The sequence below is a fragment of the Mytilus edulis genome, chromosome 2, assembly GCF_963676685.1.
Source record: "Mytilus edulis chromosome 2, xbMytEdul2.2, whole genome shotgun sequence".
In the NCBI taxonomy this organism is placed as follows: Eukaryota; Metazoa; Mollusca; class Bivalvia; order Mytilida; family Mytilidae; genus Mytilus; species Mytilus edulis.
This window is the reverse complement of record NC_092345.1, coordinates 50,769,656-50,791,911: the sequence shown is the minus strand read 5'-3', so window position 1 is coordinate 50,791,911 and position 22,256 is coordinate 50,769,656. Positions and strand designations below refer to the sequence as shown.

Below are 22,256 nucleotides of genomic sequence, written 5' to 3'. Positions count from 1 at the left end.
GTAAAACCATTCAAACGGGAAAACCAACGGTCTAATCTATATAAACAAGACGAGAAACGAGAAACACGTATATATTACATAAACAAACGACAACTACTGTACATCAGATTCCTGACTTAGGACAGGTGCAAACATTTGCAGCGGGATTAAACGTTTTAATGGATCCAAACCTTCTCCCTTTTTCTGAAACAATAGCATAACATCACAACAAAGAAAAACATACGATAAAATATCAATTGGCAGACTTAACTCAATCAAAAAACGTATGATTAAACAATGAACGAATAAATTTGATCTGCGATATCTGAATACAAATGCACAGTTAATTAAATATTAGAGACAAACATTCATGACCAAAAAGCTAACAAACAAATTCAAACGCAGGACATGACTGAGAAATATTTAACCAATCAATGTTAACTTTAGAAAAAAAACGTTTTTTTTTATAATCTTGAAGTTTATACAAATGTTGTAAGAATAAGTGAAAAATTGAAGATAATACAAATAATCAAAGCTGGTGTACAGACAAGATCCATATAAATAAAAAATAACAAAAAAGCATTATAAACAGTATCAACAGGTCGAATTAACAAGAAAATACGATTTGAGAGTACTCGCAGTTACTGACAGCTAGTTAAAAGCCAAAACCAATTAATAATAAAAAATCATGCATCAGAGACTAAAATCGACTAAAACACATCACAGGGATTTAGTATTTTAACGTCATTAATAGTCAAAGAAGACATGACTTGTGCAATGCCAAAAATAAATGTATCGACAGGTAGTAGTATAGTGAAGAGCGACTTCTATAGAAATAAAAGTTAACGTGTCTGTGTCTCTATACATCTCGCCTCAAAAGATAATGAAATTTAGTTATGTTTTAATTTGCTAATGACAATATCAATATTAGTGCCAATGTGAACTATATTCAGAGATCTTATTACAATATTGGTACGATAACCCTTACTTATAAGTTTGTTTAAAGGTTCGATGAGTTTACAAGGATCACATAGTGATTTCCTCAATTTAAGTACAATATTACCATAAAATTTAGGATGTGAAATACCATTTTTAATAAGCTTTCTACAGGTATAGCCAAATTTACTAATCAAATCTTTGTATCTATGAAAGAATTTAGTAAAAGTTTTAAGTAATTTATGGTATCGAAATCCCTGACACAACAATTTACCAGTGATGCATTGATTACGTTCGTTAAAATCTATGACATCAGAACACACACGGGCAAACCGAACGAGTTGCGATATATAAACACCGTATGATGGAGCCAAAGGCACATCGCCGTCTAAAAAAGGAAAATTAACAATAGGAAATGAAAAATCGTCTCTTTTGTCGTAAATTTTAGTGTGAAGTTTCCCGTTTGAAATTGAAATGTCTAAATCTAGAAAAGGACAACTGCTGCTGTTTATGTTGTTTGGTTTTGCGTATAGTTTAATATTTTTATTAAAAACAAAAAGATATATAATAAAATAATGATTTAATTAGAAAATATAATACATAATTTAAACGATCACAAAATTAATAAGAAGTCTATAATATTTCTTCTCCTTTCTTCTGTTTCCGGAAACAAGCGAACAGCGAATTGATAAAATCTCTGATGGTTGATTTCTTTGCCTTTTTAAGTCCATCTGAAAAGAAATACAATGTACTACAAAAACATGTAAGTATGGTAGCCGGATGCGGCCATTTCGCCTTTTCGTATTTTCGCCATTTCTCCTCTTACTTTTCAAACGCGAAATCGGGAAATCGAGAAATCGAGAAAGCAAAATCGCGAAATCGAGAAATTGAGAAATCGGGAAATCGGGAAATAGAGAAAAAGGGAAATCGAGAAATAGGGAAACCGAGAAATCGGGAAAGCGAGAAATCGGGAAATCCAGAAATCGAGAAAGCTAAAACGAGAAAACACGAAAGCAAAGACGCGAAAACGCGAAAGGAATTTCTCGATTCCGCGTTTTCGCTTTCTTGAATTCCAGATTTCCCAATTTCTCGATTTCTTGATTTCTCGATTTCTCGATTTCCCGATTTCCCGATTTCCCGATTTCCCGATTTCCCGATTTTTCAATTTCTCGATTTCTCGTTTTCCCGATTTCGCGTTGGAAAAGTGAGAGGAGAACACGCGAAAACACAAAAAGGGGAAATGGCCGCATCCGGCCACCATATGTTAGGCCAAAACAACTGTATTTGTTACATCTATTATTTTTATTGTGAAATTTATATCATCCCTGTGATCTGTATACACAGGTGTGTTTATACTTCATGCTATTTACGAAAGATTAAGTTATTCAATTTTCTATTTAGGAGTAAGTTTCTATTCACTAAAGTTTCACAATATAGACCCTTGAACATGTAATTAGAGTACAAGAGTAGATTTTGAATGTATGGGGGTTTCGCGCACACGTACATGTTTACCACCGCTTTGTGTCTATCACAAACTATGAGCCTATGATCGTACCTTACTGTCTATTGTACATATAGATCGTTTTATCTTATTTTGTAGCATAAATCAGGTATTTTTGAATTGTCTAAAAAAACAAGGCCGTTTATAGTTTACTTAGGGTATACGTATATTAAGTTTTGCACATTGTTGAAGACTGACAGATATATACTTTTGTTATACCTTTTGTCTGTTTCTTTTTAAATTGGTTATCTTCCTTCTGTCTTCTTTTCTTATCAGCTTTAAATAATTTGTTTGTTCTTTTTTCCTTCTTCTTCTCCTCCTTTTCCCAAATTGTCCTCTCGTTTTTGTCGGGAATATCCAATTCAATGTCGTTCTGTGAAATTTTAATAAATGACATTTATCATAAGAAACTTCAGCAGACGGACGGTTGTAATCTTGCCTATATATAGATCATGAATTTTGGCTTATATGCTTTTATATTAATTTTATTTTTCAAAATGCATTTGTATCTGTTAAATTAAAATTCGTTTATAGATATTTATGTATCTATTATATAACTATAAAAATGAAATTTGTTTATCGTGTGTCTGATCAAAAATGATAGCCGTAGTCTTAGTTGTTTCATGCGGGTAGGAGACAAGACGTTTCAATCTGGCACTGTGTGAAATATAACTAGAGCCTACTATCAAGTCTGTATCTTTATAAGCTAGCTATAATTGTTTTTTGATATTATTGCATTCTAAAACAGTCGTTGGTTTCTTTTTTGAGTTGTTTGACCATGCGTTTTTTTTTTTAGTTTTAGCTTACTATATATATATAGGCCTACGGTTTTTGATTCTTTTCTTAATTGACGACCGTACAATGACCTGTATTTGTTTACATCATTGTTCTTTTGTCTCTATTGGATTGTATTTTTCATTGCAATCATACCACACCTCCTTGTTTTTATTATGATACGTATGAATTTATGTATTTTCCCTTTCTTTCCGCGGTGTTTTTTTTTTAAATGTCTTTATTAGTTAAAACGTTACCTTCAAAGACAGATCTATCCATGTAGGATCTTCCCTTTGGTGGATCTGAGCTAGACAGGGAGGCCCTGCAAATAATTGACGTTGTTAATAATTATTATGTATATTTTTTTCAAACTGCACGATAAAATTTAAGATAAACCTTCCCTCTATAACTTAGAACTTAGAATTTAATTGCAGTAAATAATATTTTTGTTCTCACTTTATTTAAGTGTTATATCATTATATCATTCTCCGCTCGTATTTCGTATTTTGTATTATGTATTATGTATTATGTATTATATGTTCTTTCATGCACACCTTATATTTATATATATTATATATCTCTTGTAAAATTCTTATATTGGTGTAAAATTGTGTATATGTATCCTATAAGCTGTATTGCTTTCGGAATAAAATATTATTATTATAACAACAGTAATATCATGATGCATATGGATGGAAATAAATGTATCAAAGTATCTTGCGTCCGTGTACATTTACGCCAAACATTTTTCATTTTAAAATGAAAAATAAATTTTCAAATTGCTCTGCAAATCTTAAAGGTAGTTGTTTTGGAAAATGTAACAAAAACCTATAGAAATCACTTTCGAAAAACCATTTTCTCTATGAGATTTGAAATTTGTTATTTTCATGAAATTATACTTTTGATTTAACGAAGATATTGAAACAAATAACAATAACTTTCTGTTAAAAATGATTTTATTTTGTCAAAAGTTTAAAATTATTAAAACATTTGTATTTGCTTGCTTTAGAAAACAAAACATATTTCAATCTCATTCTTAAAAGCAAATATTGAAAATACTGACCTTTAGCATTTTTCAATTTATTTTACAATATTGACAAATGGAAAATGATCTAACGTGGAGCATTTTTCAATTTGACTTACAATATTGAAAAATGAAAAATGCTCAAGCGTGGAGCATTTTTCAATTTGTCTTCAAATATTGAAAAATGAAAAATGCTCCAACGTGGAGCATTTTTCAATTTGACGTTTAATATTGAAAAATGAAAAATGCTCCAATTTTTCAATTTTCATTTTACTGTGAAATTTTCAAATTTGAAAAATGTTCATTATTTAAATGTCTAATAATGGGAACGAAATGTAATTTGTTTCAATGTAGGCGTTTTAAATGTTTAAATTGTTGTCCCTTTTTATTAAATGTTTTACTATTTCCGTTTTTTTTTTGTCTTGTTTTAAGCGCAATATGTCTTGAAGATCTTTTTAAGGTGTGTTTGTGTGTGTGTGTGAACTATGTGTGGTATCAACAAATTCCGAACAAGTATGGTACACTGACAAGTACGATAATGACCACAAAGAATCACTTTCTTTTTATCTATATACAATGTATATAGCTGTCTTTGTAGCTACGTGTTTGTATCTATCTTTCGATCTATCAATCTGTCATTCATTGTATATATCTTGCTATCTGTCTATCTATCTGACTTTTGTTTTTCTAAATTGTCTTTTCTTTCCGTAATTCGTTTTTGTTCTGAAAATGGAATAACTAGGCGATGCGGAGTAGACGAAGTTGCATTGAACCATATCGTGGCTGAATGTGTCAAACATGTTAGAAAAGAAGAGAAAATATTAGAATATTAGATATTGTCCATGTCAGTTTCTGTACATGCTCAAGGAGCAGGGTTCGCGATTCGAAAGGGATGGGGAGGGATGGGTGTAGATGTTAAATTATTCTGATCACTGTGCTAGTATATGTTTTTAATTTTGTATTTTTCTACATTGTACAGCGTTTCCTAATTTTGAATCTGTTTAATACAAACTAGTTTTTCCCAAGCTTATGATATTCACAATTTCATTCGCAGAATTTCAAATAAGCAATCATCTTATAAAAGAAAATATGAAATTAACTTGCATGCATGTATGTGTGGTAAATGTATATTTCGAAGAATGAAAGACTTCTTATATTTGCTTTTACCGAAAACAAAATGTAGCAAAGAATATATAATAATTATGTGAATAGTATTTCAACAAACATGAAACAGTTTCCCCGAGGTTCTGTATTATGTACATTCTATTATCATGTCTTTAATATGATTTTACATCTTCAATATGTGAAAGCAAAACGAGTATTATAGGACAAATATGTCGACACAAAAAAGGGGTCTCAGTCAGTGACAATCTTCTTTTGAAATACAAAAAGGAAAAAATAACAGATCGACACAGATCGACACAAATGATCGAATTTCAAACCGTATGCATCACGTACATGGAACAAATACTAGTAGTTACATTTATCAAGCAAAGGAATCAACGTGTGTGAAGCTAGAGTTGGTAAAGCATAATTAGCGATAGTTAATCCTCGCTACCATCATTTACGACAGCAGCAGTGGTTGATCCAGAACTTTTCATAAGGGGTGGCACTGACTGACCTTAAGGGGGTCCAGTCATGCTTCGGCGATTTCCTATATAATCAACCAAATTTCCCCCACAAAAGGGTGGGGGAACCAACGGAAATACATAGTGTTTCAACTTCTGCAATGATGACAGCGTATAATGCACATGGTCGACGCTTCCACAAAGCCAAAGTAAGGGACAACATCAAAAGTTCAATGTAGGATAATGAACAGATATATCATGTTAAGGAGGGGTATTTGCGAAAAATACCAGTCGAGAGAATGTTAAATTTCACGAGCCGTAAGGCGAGGGAAATTCATTCTCAAGACTGGTATTTTTCGCAAATACCCCTCAATAACATGATATATCTGTTTAATTACACCGAATGTTATTGTACTTAAACGCATTGATGATCGTGACGTTACAAACGTCCAGTCGGTTAGAGTATTTTTTGGCAAATACCACGACAGAGAGGGTAAAAAAGGCATATCCTTTTAGCAAATACCCCGGCGGCGTTAAAAATAAACGATATTCATTTGATAACAGTAAATTGGTGAAAAATACACTGGCTATTAACCAATCAAAACCCCGGATTCTTACATAAGGTGTAATTATAAAAAAAATACTTAATTTACATAGTTTTTTCACTGATTCCTTATTCTTAACTTAATTTGTGAAATATTGATTGTAAATAACGGACATATGTAAAATCGATTTTGGATAAACAAAACTCGCAGCAATTTCACACCCCTCCCCCTCTATCACAAACGCTTGTATTTGTACTATATGTTTAGCATTTTTTATAACTTGTTTCTTTGTTTGTATACACCCGTCTTAAACGGGACATATTAATATGGTATACCGTTGTCCGTCCGTCGTCCACACTTCGGACAATTAATAAAAAACGCTTCCACCAACTTTTATGGAACTTTATCGAATTGTTTATATCTATTGACGTAAGCTGCCTTTCGATTTTTATAAAATTCAAATTTTTCGTTTCCATGTTATGAATTTGTTGTCCTTAAAAAGGAGGGAGTTTTCCAGTTTTCGGAGACTAATTCTAAAATGCTTCCATCAACTTAATGAGACTTTGGTGAATTGTTTAAATCTATTGACGTATGCTCTGATTTTTATAAATTTCAGATTTTACGTTTCCATGTCATGAATTTTTATGCTTAAAAAAGGGGGGATTTTCCAGTTTTCGGACAATCACTCATAAACACTTAAACAAAATTTTATGACAGTTTAGTGAACTGTTTAAATCTGTTGCCTTAAGCTACCTTTCAATTTCTTTTTAAATTTCAGATTTTACGTTTTTAAGTTATGAATTTTTATATTGAAAAAAGGGGATTTTTCCCAGTTTTTTGGACAATAACTCAAACACGCTTTTACCAACTTTTATGAAACATTTACATTTTTGGAGTTATGGAGTTTTTATTCATAAAAAAAATGAGGCTTTTTTCCAGTTTTTCGGATAATAAATCACAAATGCTTTCAGCATTTAATGATTAGACTATGGTGACTAGTTAATATATCTAATAATTAAACTAAGTACCCTTTTGATTTTTATATAATTTCTGATTTGATGTTGTACAGTTTTGGGGATTTTTTCTTCTGACAAATTTTGCATGACGAAATTGAAGAAATGGTGATAGACACAAAAGAGAGTACTGACAGTATAACATGGAAAGACGGAACAAGAATTGTGGAGCTTTAAAGTCTGGCACTGAATAACTGCAAAACGCTGCACGGCCCAGCGGAATCTGCTCAGCGTAGAGAAAGAAATATTTCAAGGAATTGGGATCTATCTTACTATTCGTTGCTTAAACTGTAACATGCTGAAAAACAAAATTCGGAACAAAACGCCCTGCAATAGCTAATTATGAGTATTGGTAGCTGATTAACGTACAGCGGCAAATATTTTTTGCACATTTATGACATCCAAATGTTATTTTAATGAAATTTAAAGAATTGAGAAAACGTATGAACCCGTAATTAATGAGAAAAATTTAACAAAATCTATGGCGCGTAGGGTAGCCGAATCTGGTCTGGTGTTGAAATCCATACACAAAAGTCATTACTACGGCGTGTTGTACAGCTGTGCAATATTTTTCATGACGAGAACAGTTATTTTTATTTATTGATAATGAATTCGAAGTAAATAATACTATCTTGAATTCTTTTCTTGTTTAGCATTTGGCTCCAAATTTTACGGATAATTGTCATTGTAAGGCCAAATTTAACATACTATCAATGAAATAACAAAACCGACTGCATGTGTGAGACCCTCATTGGTGGACAAGGTCGTATAACACTTCTATTCGTAAATAGAATAATAAGTAAAGAGAGTGTCTCATCCTATTCTGGACTTGAAATTGGTACATAAAAAAGCCGATTTTAAATGATATTTTAAAAACATATAATATTGTATGTGTATGAAGAAAAACTGTCAATAAAAATCCGTTAAAAAGATTTCAAAAAATATATTGGTGTCGTTTTTGGTTTGAATTTAAGCAAAATATTACCAATAGATGCAGCATTGTCACACGTTAGTTTGTTTAATTGGTTGTACATGTATTCTTTTTGTATATGAAACTGGATGTAATAGACCAAAACAAGAAAACGCCCGTTCACATGCTGTTAAAAGGATTTGTAATTAACGGTGTCTTTTCCTATTGTTAATCATATTTGTATTTTGTTCATTGTTTTGTACTTAAATCAGGCCGTAAGTTTGAGTTTTTTTGCATTTGTCATGTAGGTGCCTTTCATAGCTTACTATGCGGTATGGGTTTTACTCTTTGTTGAAGGCCGTCCGATGTCCTATAGTCGTTAAGTCATTTGTCTTCTTATTTGTATAAGCATGTCCCTATTGTACATTATTTTACTTCAATGTATTGAGAGATAAAAATTGAAGTATCGGCAAATGTACACTAACTGCAGACAGACAGATCAGGAAGTGTACACACGTTAAAACTCGTCGTATAGTTAGACGATCAGACAGACGAACAAAGTATTTTCAATATAGCTCTTCTTCTAGACAAACAAGTATGCAAATATTCATACGTATACGCCGTAAAAAAATGTTATGTAACTTATCTATTGATAAAGACATCGTTCAATATCATTCTCTTATACCGGCTGCAGTACTTCCTATGAAATATTATATTACAACTTCATTTTCGGTCGATTGATGCAATAATGGCATGAGTTAAATTGCACAAAACAGCTCTTATTATAAAACAAGAAGTACTGCTCATAATTTAAATTTGAAAGATAATTATCGTTTGAGTGTTAAAAAAAAAAAATCAAAGTACGTCAGGACCTTTTAAAGTTGACGATACGGTATCGGTTTTGTCATTGTTGACGGTTATATGGTATGATCGCCTCACTTAATTAATTTATAGTTGGTTCACATTTTGTCATGTCAATAATGTTGTCTATCATCCTACAGTAGTACATCAAGCAATTTCGAACTAATGTCGAGCGGAGATGCACCTTTATACTTCTAGCAGATCTACATCTGACAAAGCAATCTGCTAGAATCCTTCATTTATATTAAGTATCAACGCTTTGAAAAACACCTGCATAAACTTGACAGCGAACTCGTGTACGGCGGGAATGATTACACGACGTTGTTGCGATTAAAACTTAATTTAACGTAATTTAGCGCCATACTAACAGACGTCGTAAAAAAAAAGATGTATGGCTTTTATTGAAAAAACAAGCACATGGACCCCAATTGTTTTCTTTTGCAATCAATCAAGTACTGTTTCAAGAACACTCCACCAAAATTCCAGGAAAAAAACAACGATCAAATTTTTTTCTGCACTTCCGAAAAGATGCAAAAGTATGGTCAATCTTTTATTTCGGATATAGCAATCTAAATCCGGAACATGATGATTTGGTTTAACCTTAAACTTGTTTCAGTATGTTGATGTCATGGATCAAGGGAATATTTTACAAAAACCCGGTTAAGTTATGACTTTTCGTTCAAAAGTATTGTTACTTTCTTTAAAAGTCATAATTTATTAAATTTCAGGGATTTTCTTCCAAATATGCAAATTTCGAACCAAATTATCTCTAAAAGTAGGTCATGAATGTACTTTTTTCTTTGCATATTTAAAAAGTACACATTGAAATTGACATTCTATCAAAATTTTAAGAAAAAATCAACGAGGGATCTCTACTGTATCGTATGCCCTTAAAGCATACAGACAAGAGGAGTACCATGCGCTTACAGCGGAGCTCTTTATTTATTTATTTGAAAAGTCTTTCAAAAGAGGGACGAAAGATACCAAAGGGACAGTAAAACTCATAAATCTAAAATAAACTGACAACGCCATGGCTAAAAATGAAGAAAACAAACAAACAAACAATAGTACACATGGCACAACATAGAAAACTAAAGAATAAACAACACGAACCCCACCAAAAACTAGGGTTGATCTCAGGTGCTTCGAAAGGGCAAGCAGATCCTACTTCACATGTTGCTACCGTCGTGTTGCCAATGTGATAACAAATCCGGTAAATAGTCTAATTCGGTAGGTCACATTCATGAAAGGGAAGGGGATTGTATTTACGACGTAAGGAACATATCTGATATCACTTGTGAAACGATTCAACTGTTTTTATAATATGCTTTTTATCACTGTTTAATGTTAAGGGGATGGTTGTGCACATAAAACGAGTTTAATCACTAAGAGTCCTATATATGCGCCGTAAAAATATTTTTCTCGAATGAATTGAATTGTTTTTAAATTTTTCTTTTTGGATTCTCTTATAGATTGTTGTGCGGTAATGGTTTTCATCAATGTTGAAGACTGTACTATGAATTATACTTGTTCACTTCATCATCATTTAATGTCTGGTGGAAAAAATTGTTTCTCTCGCAATCATGCCACATCTTTTTTTTTTTGTGAAATTATGAAAAAAACAAAGTTTATCACTAGTATTCGTCAGTTTAGTTACAGAGCATTCCATTCACGAATTGAGTAAATGAATACATGGAGAGCGCAACGTTATTTATTTTCATGTGCCATACATGCTATACATATATAAATTTTTATAAATGTACATGTATCAATTGGTGATGTTTTTTGTACTTGCTACCTGGGAAACTAAGAAAAAATAAGATAGCACAGTTTCTTCGGTATTGATTATGTTTATTGATTAGTTACGACCAATAACAATAATAACAACAGTTGAAATTACTGAACAATAAATGATATATATTTCACGATTATTAAAAAATGTATTCTGACACGATGAAAGCAGGAAACGTACGGTATCAACAATTCAAGACAAGAACCAGTTGCTCATTTTGATCAGTAGGAAAGGTAGATAAACAAGGAGTATGTTTTATGCCCAAGTCACACTAGACCACTATTGCACCACGTTCACCGCGATCTAAAAGGTGAGGTCCCGGTACGAGCAGGATGAAAGTTTGGATTTTCATTGTTTTCACGATGCTACTACGATCCCGCTACGGGTCACGTTCTCATCACGCCTATTCTGAGTCTTCAATACGATAATCACGATTTATTACGCTAATCACGTTTTCATAACGACAATGCATGCACGATTTATTCGATTGCAACACGATCTTAACACACTTTTACTACGATTATAGACCGCTCTTACATCGACCGGTCTAAGTCATTTCCATTTTCAAAACATAATATGACTACGCTCTCGTCAGTATAATCAACATCATATTGCATATATACATACTGTTTATAAATAATGTTCCCTTTAATTCTTCTAATTGTCATTTAAAATACGTAGAATTCTCGCAAACAACACAGACATACCACCAAAATATACCAGAACTAGTGGGCGTGATGGTAGAGATAGAGGTAGAATCAGAGGAGCCTCTGATACGAATTCTGATCCAGTAGACATATATATATGCATGTCAGATCAACCAATCCAACCTGAGTCACAACGCGATGCTGATCCATCGAGATCAAATGACGATATTTTATTGAACAATAGAGGAAATGATATAGATGTGTCAAGCATGGTTGTGCTTATCAAACCTTGACCAACGTTAAGTTTTTGATATTTGGTCTTTTTTTTCTAACACTATATGCAATTTGTAATCTTTGTTTGGTGTATGGAAATATTTAATGATGTGCATGTCAGTCTGGCAGGTTTTATTTGGCCTTGGCCTCATTTTCACTGTTCATTGCACAGTATTCATTATTTTAGTTTTGTTCTGATTTTCTTAAACTATAAGAAATAGGTTAACTTTACTTGCTGTATGGAATTGTAAGTTGTACACTTCTGCCTGCCATGGTTCAGATCCTTGACCTTAGTTTCGTGGTTCATGTGTTTAGTTTTCTCGGTTAAGTCTGTTTCTTAGAAACTATTAGCATGGGTCATTTATACTTAGTGATTTATTGTAAGGTGTACATGTATTTCTTGTTTTGTTTATATGACCTTGTCCTAATTTTCTTTGACCATGTTAAGTTTATGTGATAGTTGTAGTAAAGCTTTATATTTAGGACTATCAACATAGAGGGTGGGCAGGACCTTTTTCAGGACGTCAGGATCGAGTGTTTTTAAGCTTGTGATTTCGGGATTAACCCTTTCGGGACCCGGGATTTTTTTTTTCATTCAGGACCTCGGGATTTCATGTTTTTAAGTCCAGGATTTTGGATCAACATAATATCAATGATTAGTAAAGAAGGCGAGACATTTCAGCGTGTGCACTCTTTTCGTAATTTGAGAAATTTTAAATAATTTGAACATTTATCGAAATTGCCTCTTTGTTGATACTATTATATTTTTTGTAGCTCGTCCGCTCCCCTTTTATATTCGTTATGTATAAAACAGAAAGTCACAACTGTTTTGTTTTTTTACAGGGATCACGAAACTTTTATCCTGATCCATATCAGGCTGATAATTCTGAGCATACAATCCATCTTGATCAAAATGAATTTTGCAAGTAGCCCTAGAAGTGGGATATAGAGAGGGGGTGCTATTGAGGTTACAAAAAGGGATGGTCGGATATAGGATTATTAAAATGTGGGTAATGAAATCAAGGGGACACCAAAGGTGGGATCTGGAGAACAAACAAAAAAGATGAATTTAGGAAAAGGCGCACACCGAGTCACTCCAACCTCATTCACGTGAATGAAATTAAATCCCATCTGTAATGTCAGAATAAGATTTTAGTGTTGTTTACTTTTTTTTTAGGGGGAGGACGGGCGGGCATCATAGGAAGATCTCCCATCTCTGACTCAAAATATGGATAATTTTATGTCAAGGGTTTTATGATTCTCCCTGACAGCTTCAGACATAATAATTTTGTATCTTCTATTTTTTTAAATAGACAATCCATTTGAGAATGGAAATGGGGAATGTCTCAAAGAGATAATAACCCGACCATATATATAGAACAGACAACAGAAGAAGGTCACCAATAGGTCTTTAATGCAGCGAGAAACTGCCGCACCAAAAGGCGTCCTTCAGCTTGCCCCTAAACAAAAATATATATACATGTACTAGTTCAGTGATAATGGACGCCATACTAAACATTAAAAACTAAAAACCTAATTTAAAAATAATACAAGACTAACAGAGGCCACAGGCTCCTGACTTGGAACAGGCGCAAAATAAGTGGAGTTAAACATGTTTATGAGATTTCAACCCTCCCCTGATACCTCTGACCAATGTAGAAAAGTAAACGCATAACCATACACCCAGTAAAATTCTGTTCAAAAGAAGTCCGAGTCCGATGTCAGAAGAGGTAACAAAAGAAAATAAACAAAATGATAATAATACATAAATAACAACAGACTACTAGAAGTTACTGACATGTCAGCTCCAGACCTTAATTAAACTGATTTTAAGATTACGTCTTCATTATAAGAATATCAGGCAACTCCCGTTAGGGGTTCAGTATTATACAAATTATAAAATATTTAAGAGAAGAACATAACCCGTGTCATGTTCAACAACTGGGTTTTAAAAAATATGTTTAATCCCGATGTAAAGACCCTATAAGTGAAACAATATTAAAACCAAAATATGCAAACTTTAATAATCTGACAACCACAACAGAATCGTACTATATCCCTTCTTCCTAAGTCTGTTTAACAGGTTTTTTTTATCTTCTATAATGTTCCTTGTTGTCGTTAGTTGATTTGATTCATAAGTGTTTCTCGTTCTGTATATATATTATATCGTTGTTTTTCCCGCGTGAATCGTTTTACACAAGTCATTTTGGGAACAATTTATAGCTTATTGTTTTATGTGAACCATGACTCTGTGTTGAAGACCGTACTTTGACCTATAATGGTTTTTATTTAAAAATTGTGACTTAGAAGGCAAACTGTCTCATTGGCACTCATACCACATCTTCTTATATCTAGAGAAATGTAAACTAGCTTCACATTTGAAGTTAATTTTTAGCAAAAATGACACCGCACATTCATTCCAAATAAAAGAAAATCTGTCTCAAAATGAACAAACTTTAAGTAATCAGCAATATCAGTCTTGACAACATTAAACATATTTTGACTATATACATTCACACAAAATGTACCAAATAAACCATACTATAAAAATAAAAGACCACAGGAACAATTATACACATACATTTTCAAAACTTGTCTCCTAAAGACAGTCGTATCTAATTCCACCGAGCACTGACTCAAATGTCTGCTTCATTTCTGATTAGTTTTCCCAAAATAATGTATTTCAGTTAAAAACAGAAAAATCGCTGTAAAATTCAACATCAACCTCGCGGGACCAACATTTAGCATTAGTAATTCTGATTGAGATTCGGAGATGTAAACCACAGCTTGTTCTAGTTGTAAACAGAGACGATGGATGCCAATTGTTAAAGCACTATTGGTTTTAAAATAGCTAAGTAATACTAACCCCCCCAAAAAAAACCCAGTGAACAAATTATTTAATTCATTTTATCTAGTTAAGAAAGGGATCTTTCAATGACTTCCAAAATGAGCTGTATTTAGAAGGAAAATGGCATATTAATCAACCTTATACAGAGAGACTGGGAACAGAACAGCTTTCCTAGGTGTTGTTTTTATCTTTACATATTTTCTAGGTTGTCAACAAGGGTATCACCAAATCCGTAGCAATTGCATGAAAGTACGAAATCTTATGTTACAATATTTTTCATTTACTATTTATTGATGAATAGCTCTCAGCTTTGGTGCAGCTATTCTGTCGTTGAGGGTTTTATAGGGCATATTGTAATTGCTTTCCGCTATGCTAAATCCTTTAATGGCAATAACCGAACCGTGTTGTTACGAACAGGGTTATATATGCCTTGATCTATGCGTGTCCGTATTGCTCAGATGTTATCTTAAATGTATATTAACTTTTTAAAGAAGTTTACAAATGTTTTGCAACGGTGCAAATACTAAACTTTGGAGTAAAAATAAATAACTCTATCAATGAATTAAACAAACAAACCAATATCCATTTGATTTAACAGATATAAAGAGAATATGCAGTTAACCTGAATGTGAATAACAAAAAAAAGTTAAGGGTTTTAAGCAAGGGAAATAACAATAATTTTTTGCATAATAATCCTGCGCCACATCACAAAATTTTGCTGGTGCGTTGTTGTTCTCCTATCTTTTCGGGGTAAGGTAATAAATGTGTATAAACGGGTTCACACATACACATATGTGTATTATATTTAAAGCATAAAAACAAAACTTTGATTAAACTAATTGAAAAATCCTCAACACAAAAAAAATCATTTTCATTTTTGAGAAAAAAAAATTAAAGATGAAAATTCAACATTTTTCATTTTTCAATATTTCAAAGCAAATTGAAAAATGCTCCACATTGGAGCATTTTTCATTTTTCCATTTTTTAAGGCAAATTGAAAAATGCTCCACGTTTGAGCATTTTTCATTTTTTGATTTTTGAAGGCAAATTGAAAAATGCTCCACGTTGGAGCATTTTTCATTTTTCAATTTTTAAAGGCAAATTGAAAAATGCTCCACGTTTTAGCATTTTTCATTTTTCAATATTTTATGGCAAATTGAAAAATGCTTAAGGTTAGCAATTTCAATATTTTGTCCTTAAGAAGGAGATTGAAATTTGTTTCTTTTCTAAAACAATCAAATTAAAATGTTTTAATTTATTCAAACTGTTGATAAGATGAAATCTTTTTAAGACAAACTTATCATTACTTTTAATATTATCCTCGTGAAATTAAATAATGTAATGTCATGAAAATTACAAATTTCAATTCTCATAACGAAAATGATTTTTCAGAAGTGACTTCAACAGATGTTTGTTACATTTATAAAACCAATTAATTTAAAAATTTGTAGGATATTTTCAAAATCTATTTGTTCAGCTTAAAATGAAAAATGTTTGGCGTAAATGTACACCGTCTATCTTGATATTGTGATTTGAAATATGAAACCCTTAGGTGGCCATGTGTTATTACGGAGAAAAATGTTGCTTTTTCTAATCATATGATCATACAGGCACTATAATTGTTGACTCGGATAGCTACTGATGTCAAAGGTTAAACACATAAATTTAGTTATTGGTATTTGAAATATTTGCACTCTAATTTTGATCCCTGAGTCGGGTTTCACAAAAAAACTTACGACTAAGACTGATCGTAAGTTATGAACAATTCAGTATACTTAGTACGATCAATCTGAATCGTATTTTGTTTTTGTGTGAAACAGGCTACTAGATTTGAACAGTGCCGTTTGTGACCCTATCAGATTTGCTCTTGTCCGTTTGATCACTAGGACTATATAAAAGTAACAATTTTAATTGAAAACATATTGCGTAATTTTGATGGAGTCAGGATGCTGCTATTTATAACTTACCAACAGTTTTCTGTGTGCTGTCCTGGTTTTAGCTGCTGTCTCTGCTATTTTGTTTTGTTTGTCACTTTTGTCATTTCTGGTTTCATCTTGTTCCTTATCAACATTATCTTGTTTGTTTCCGGCTTCATATATTCCATTGCTGGATTCTAGTTGTACATAATCGGTTTTAGCTTGAACGATATCGGCTTCGTCCTCCGTTTCTTCATCTAAGATATATGAAAAATACTTAAAAAATAACTGATAATTATTTGCATATTGTCCAGGAACAATATACAGAACTGTGAGTTTCATGTTTTAATTTTTTTTTACATTTACAAAATTAATTAAATTGAGTTTGCTAAATAAAAAATAATTGCCAAGCCGTGACAAACCAGGAAGATAACAGATGCATTTTAATCAAGGATTTCGTAACAATAAGCACATGTTTTGGTACGTTTTGACCTACGTTCCTGATTCAATATCTTCATTTTAACTGCATTTTCGTGTCTCTTTGTCTAGAGATCTGTTTTTCCAGTTTAATGCATTCGATAACTCACGTTCATTTAAAAGTAATTATTTTAACAAACCTCGTATATCTTCACAGATGAAGCTATCATCCTCGGGATATCTGTAAGCGCCTCTCATTAGTTCAAGTTGTGTCCAGAACTGTAACTCTGACTCTGACTGTGCCTCGTTTTTAAATTGAGTAAACAGCTTCCTGCTTGTATATTCTACAAGAAGACAGAAAAGAACTGTTCATTATTCATCCATTACTCAAAATCCGACAAAATGATAATTATTGCATTTTAATACATTTGTGTTCATCAATTAAAGAATTACATGTATAAAATCATATTTGATTTTTCGACAATGTCTATCTTATCTTTTATCAATTGAGGCAAACATTCTGTCAATTTACTTCATAAACAGTATAGACGTTAGTAGCTGAACCGTTGATCTCAGGTCATTGTGATATTTTTGACTACTTACGGACCATAGAGCTACGGATTTTTATATACGGTCCGAAAATAATAAAAAAAATATGATATAAGGACATCAGAGCTACGGTTCCGCAGCTATTTTGATGTATAAAAAAACAATAAAGATATTAAAAAACAAACAAAAGAAGACAAGATGTAAGCCTGTCACAAGTACAGGATTCAATATATTTATCCAAGATACACAATTTCAGGTTATAAAAAATGCACATATTTTCATACAGCTACACAAGCTATACAAAATTCAGCTACGTGTTCTGTTCCCAAATCACCAAATAAAAGTCAAACAAATCAAACATTAGAAATTCTTTGGCAATGTTCTTTCTGTAATTGAAGATTACACCGAATGCTTTTGTCCCATCTGTCAATTCTAAGTACTAGTATTCAAATTTACAAACCTGATCTTCTATATGGATCTTCATATTGTTCTTGGATTGTCTCCGCCTTAGCCCAAAATTCCCTTCCATCTTTAGAACTGGACTCCTCCTTAAGCTGAACAATGAGCTTTTTCTTCTCTATTTCTAAACCCTCGTGGGTGAAATTGTTATAGTTGAAGTCAACCATCTGAAATGACAAGGAAAAATAGGTTAAAATTCTTCTTTAAAAACATCAATCATGCCTTGCTATTTTTCTTACGATTTATTATTAAAATAAGTCATGGTTTAATATGATTACATATCTAGCATTAGTTGATTATTTATTCTTGCATGCTACACATACCAAGTATTAATAATTAAAACAGTTCGTCTACAATTTTATATACCAGAGGTATATTTATATTCACATATCTCCATTTGAGTCTTTCGCATTTTTCATGTTAAATGTGAATATAGATTTTGGATTTTTTTTTACTGCGGCTAACGCATGTCAAGGTTGTCCATGATGTTAAGTGTTTGCCTCTCCTGAAAACATACTTCATAAGTTTGACAATACCTGCTTAAAATAGAGTTTAGTTTAGTTCAATTACTTACCTTCATTTCAATTATCTGTAATATTCAGTAAAACTCTGTAAATCTGTAATAATATTGATCACAAAATACAACGATACGTTTGTCAATCTGTAACGATCTTTAACAACGACGTCGAAGACGTTACCAGTGGTGTTTCTGTGACGTTCTTTGTACTGTTCTATGTACTTCCGGAAAGTAAACCGAAATGGCACAAAGCAACATATAAAATAAATGACAGACAACATTTCAAATTAACCATTGGAAATTAATTATCTGATTTAAAATCAGCAAATCTCAAATTCACTTTTCTTTTTGGAAGAAAGTGGAGTTTATATTGTACATATGAAATACAAACAACAAGAAAAGACTGGTACACATACTGTTCCCACTTACAAACATACGTACTGATCGGTAATAAGATAATAAACCTTCAACTGTATATTTAGACGCGGTGTGTTTAGTTATCAAAGGTACCAGTATTATACTTTAGTGCGCCAAACAACCGGTAATCGTTCAATGTCGGGTGACTTTTATAAAATGATGCAGTTTTAGGTTACACAGAAAACAGAAAACAGAAAATTTAAAGGAAAGCGTTGGGTTTTTTTTACATTCATAATCATTGTGTGGGATTTGCTGTGTTTATGTGGTTTTTTCCCCAGAGACTGTAGACTACTTATGACCACGACTGTTTTAGATGCTTGATCTTGCTATGTTATTTTAACCAATTGTGCATGACTTCAAGTAATCTCCGTCGGTACCAATGCTTAATACTATACTTAGGTTAATTTAAAAAAAAAATGGCTGTTGCAATCGGCGCATTTGCATTTGCGCCGATTTTTTTTCATTAACGCCGAATTTTTTACAGGTAAATTTCAGGTATATTATAGGTATATTTTATTTTTCATTCATCATAGACCTACGTAAGCTAATCCGGGTCACAAAAAAAAAATATTTATCTCGTAATTACGAGAAAACTATCGCGCAATTACGCGATAATTACCTCGTTATTGCGATAATTACGAGAAAACTATAATTATCTAGTTATTGCGATAACTACGAGATAATCATTGTTATATCTCGTAATTACAAGATACTTATCGCGTAATTACGAGATAATTATCGCGTAATTACGAGAAAACTATCACGTAATTACGAGATAAGATTTTGATCTCGTAATAATGAGATAATCATCGCGTAATTACAAGATAAGAAGTTTTTAATATCTTAATTACGAGATAATCATCGCGTAATTACGAGAAAACTATTGCATATTTACGAGATAAGAAGTTGTGTGTCTCATTATTACGAGAAAACTATCTCGTTATTACGAGATTAAAATTCATTTGGCCAAGTAGATTAAGAGGGGATTTTTGTAAAAAATATACAAAAATTTACGAGAAATAGTGAAATTTACTTTAAAATTGCAGAAATGACTTTAAAGGACAATAACTGATTAAGGGCTTAATTCACAATTTTGGTCATTTGACTTATTTATATATCTTACATGGCTGAACATTTTTGCTGCTACAGTTTATATCTATCTATTATAATATTCAAGAAAATAACCAAAAACTGAAAAAAAATCATTTAAATTACCAAATCAGGAGCAGCATCTTATTAACGGAAAGTCTGATTCGTCTGAAATTTTTTACCCTGTCATATTTGCTCTAAATGCTTTAGTTTCAAAGATATAAGCAATAAACTTCCTTTTAACCCCCCCCCCCCCCCCCCTTCTTTGTGTTCTATTTTAGCCATGGTGGCCATCTTGGTTGGTCCTTGGATACATTTTTTAAACTGGAAACCCTAAAGATGAATAAGGCCAAGTTTTGTTTTATTTGGCCCAGTGGTTTCTGAGGAGAAGATTTTTGTAAAAGTTAACGGACGACGATGGACGACGGACGCCAAGTGATGGGAAAAGATCACTTGACCCTTTGGGTCAGGTGAGCTAATAAAAACTAGCGCTTCATCACGTGCCCCGGAATATCTATATATCTCTCTCTATATATATATATATGTGTAATTTATCTTGTTATTACGAGATAGTTTTCTCGTAATTACGCGATAGTTATATACCCTAATCACTGGTGGTAAGCGGATGGTCGTAACTTAAAGTTACGACCATCCGAAAATGGGAGACAACTCTAGGGATCAGTTTTTCTTTTCCGATTTTTGTACAGTAAAAGGTTTATTTGATCCAAACTGCTTGTCACATATACACTTATCGTGAGTGCGTTGATATTGAAACCAAGTTTGATACATAAAATAATTCCAATTTTCGTAAAATAGTCATTCAAAAATTCAAGCATGATGGTCGTAATTTAAAATGTGTGATGGTCGTAACTTATCTTATAACAAAAAAAGTTATGTATATTTATCGTAAGGAAAAATGCGTCCACAAATCTGAAAGTTAAGCAAATATCCGAAATCTCGACCTCAGTTTTAAAAAAAGCACATGCAGTATAAAATAGCCCATATGCACATTTTCATCAAAATGCCAATATGGAATTAATAAAATTGAGAATGGAAATGGGGAATGTGTCAAAGAGACAACAACCCGTTTCGGAAATGGGGAATGTGTCAAAGAGACAACAAACTGTTTCGTATGCACTTAAAGGTGACTGTTACGCGAGTACTTAAAGCGGACTTTTATGGAAGTATTTTAAAGTACTGTGCACGAAACCATGTTAATAAACTCACTGAACCCAACGAGTTGAAACAAATAGTTCTATCTACACGCTATACTCATATATCTAATGTATTTGATTCCATTCTTAAGTTCAGGGTGTATAGCGGATAGTAGCGTAGATTAGGTATCAACAACCTCCTACGTTCGAAGCTAACACAAGATTCTTTGCGACCCCGTGGATTCAGAATTACAACCCATGTCAAGAAATCCTCGCTCAAAACTCCCGTGGAAAATTCTACGGTATCCATCAGTACTTACTGATTTGATTTCATTCAACAAATTAATTTATGACCTGCATGGCCAATGTGCGTGTCGCTTAAAACACGGGTATGATATAAATATGAGAGTAACTGCCTATGAATAAAATTATTGCAATTCAAATGTTCCTCAGACTGACAATTAGTTTTTTAATTCCCATAAAGACAAAGTTTGGATGAGGAATCCAATTTTGAAAGTTTATTTAAAGTAGTTTGTTCATATTCCTCTGAAACACACTTTTCAATATTACATTTAACACTTTTTTCAATTGTTTAAAAGGTACATTAAAATTAGAGTAATTTCCTGGGTTTATTTTCATATCTTTAAAAATTGTATCTGCAAATGAGTACCAAGAATAAATTCCTGTGGAATGTAAATTTATGTTTGTTTGTAGAGATTCTTTAACCAGATGATTAACATATCATTAAAGTTTATTTTATAAAAATACATGAGTGTTTGAGTTTTTATATAAGAGTTCAAAGTAAATCTCCCTAATTCCGATCTAGCAGCTATTTAGAAAATATAGAATGATTCCTCTTAAAGTGATACTTTTCTGCTATTAAAAGCAAGAGTATTACAAAAAGTATTTCAGCAGCTCTATTAAATGCCTTAAAAGCTGACTGAACATTATCCATAAACCAAATTTCAGAGTTGTTTGTCGAAATATGTCTTATAAGTGTATCAAATAATTTACATGACAAATTAGTAGTGGAAACAAAATTTAAATTGGACGTTGGTTTTCTCAAT

General features: G+C 32.2%; 1 protein-coding gene across 1 annotated transcript; it reads right to left on the bottom strand.

Moving 5' to 3' along the window:
• Positions 1 to 1,478: 1,478 nt before the first annotated feature.
• On the bottom strand, positions 1,479 to 18,742 carry LOC139510590 (uncharacterized). The gene is made up of 6 exons (XM_071297150.1): positions 18,587 to 18,742; positions 18,014 to 18,179; positions 17,205 to 17,348; positions 16,639 to 16,844; positions 2,636 to 2,789; positions 1,479 to 1,646 (listed from the first exon to the last, which is right to left on the bottom strand). Exons 1-6 carry the CDS (start codon positions 18,590 to 18,592, stop codon positions 1,549 to 1,551), a joined length of 774 nt encoding a protein of 257 aa, XP_071153251.1. The 5' UTR covers positions 18,593 to 18,742; the 3' UTR covers positions 1,479 to 1,548.
• Positions 18,743 to 22,256: the final 3,514 nt, after the last annotated feature.

What these genes read in the sequence shown, in the direction of transcription:
- LOC139510590 (XM_071297150.1), bottom strand. An exon ending in AGATCCATATAGAAGATCAG is followed by an intron (nt 17,349 to 18,013) that starts GTTTGTAAATTT and finishes GTCTTCTTGTAG; the next exon opens with AATATACAAGCAGGAAGCTG. An exon ending in TAAAAAGAAACAGACAAAAG is followed by an intron (nt 1,647 to 2,635) that starts GTATAACAAAAG and finishes ATTTCTTTTCAG; the next exon opens with ATGGACTTAAAAAGGCAAAG.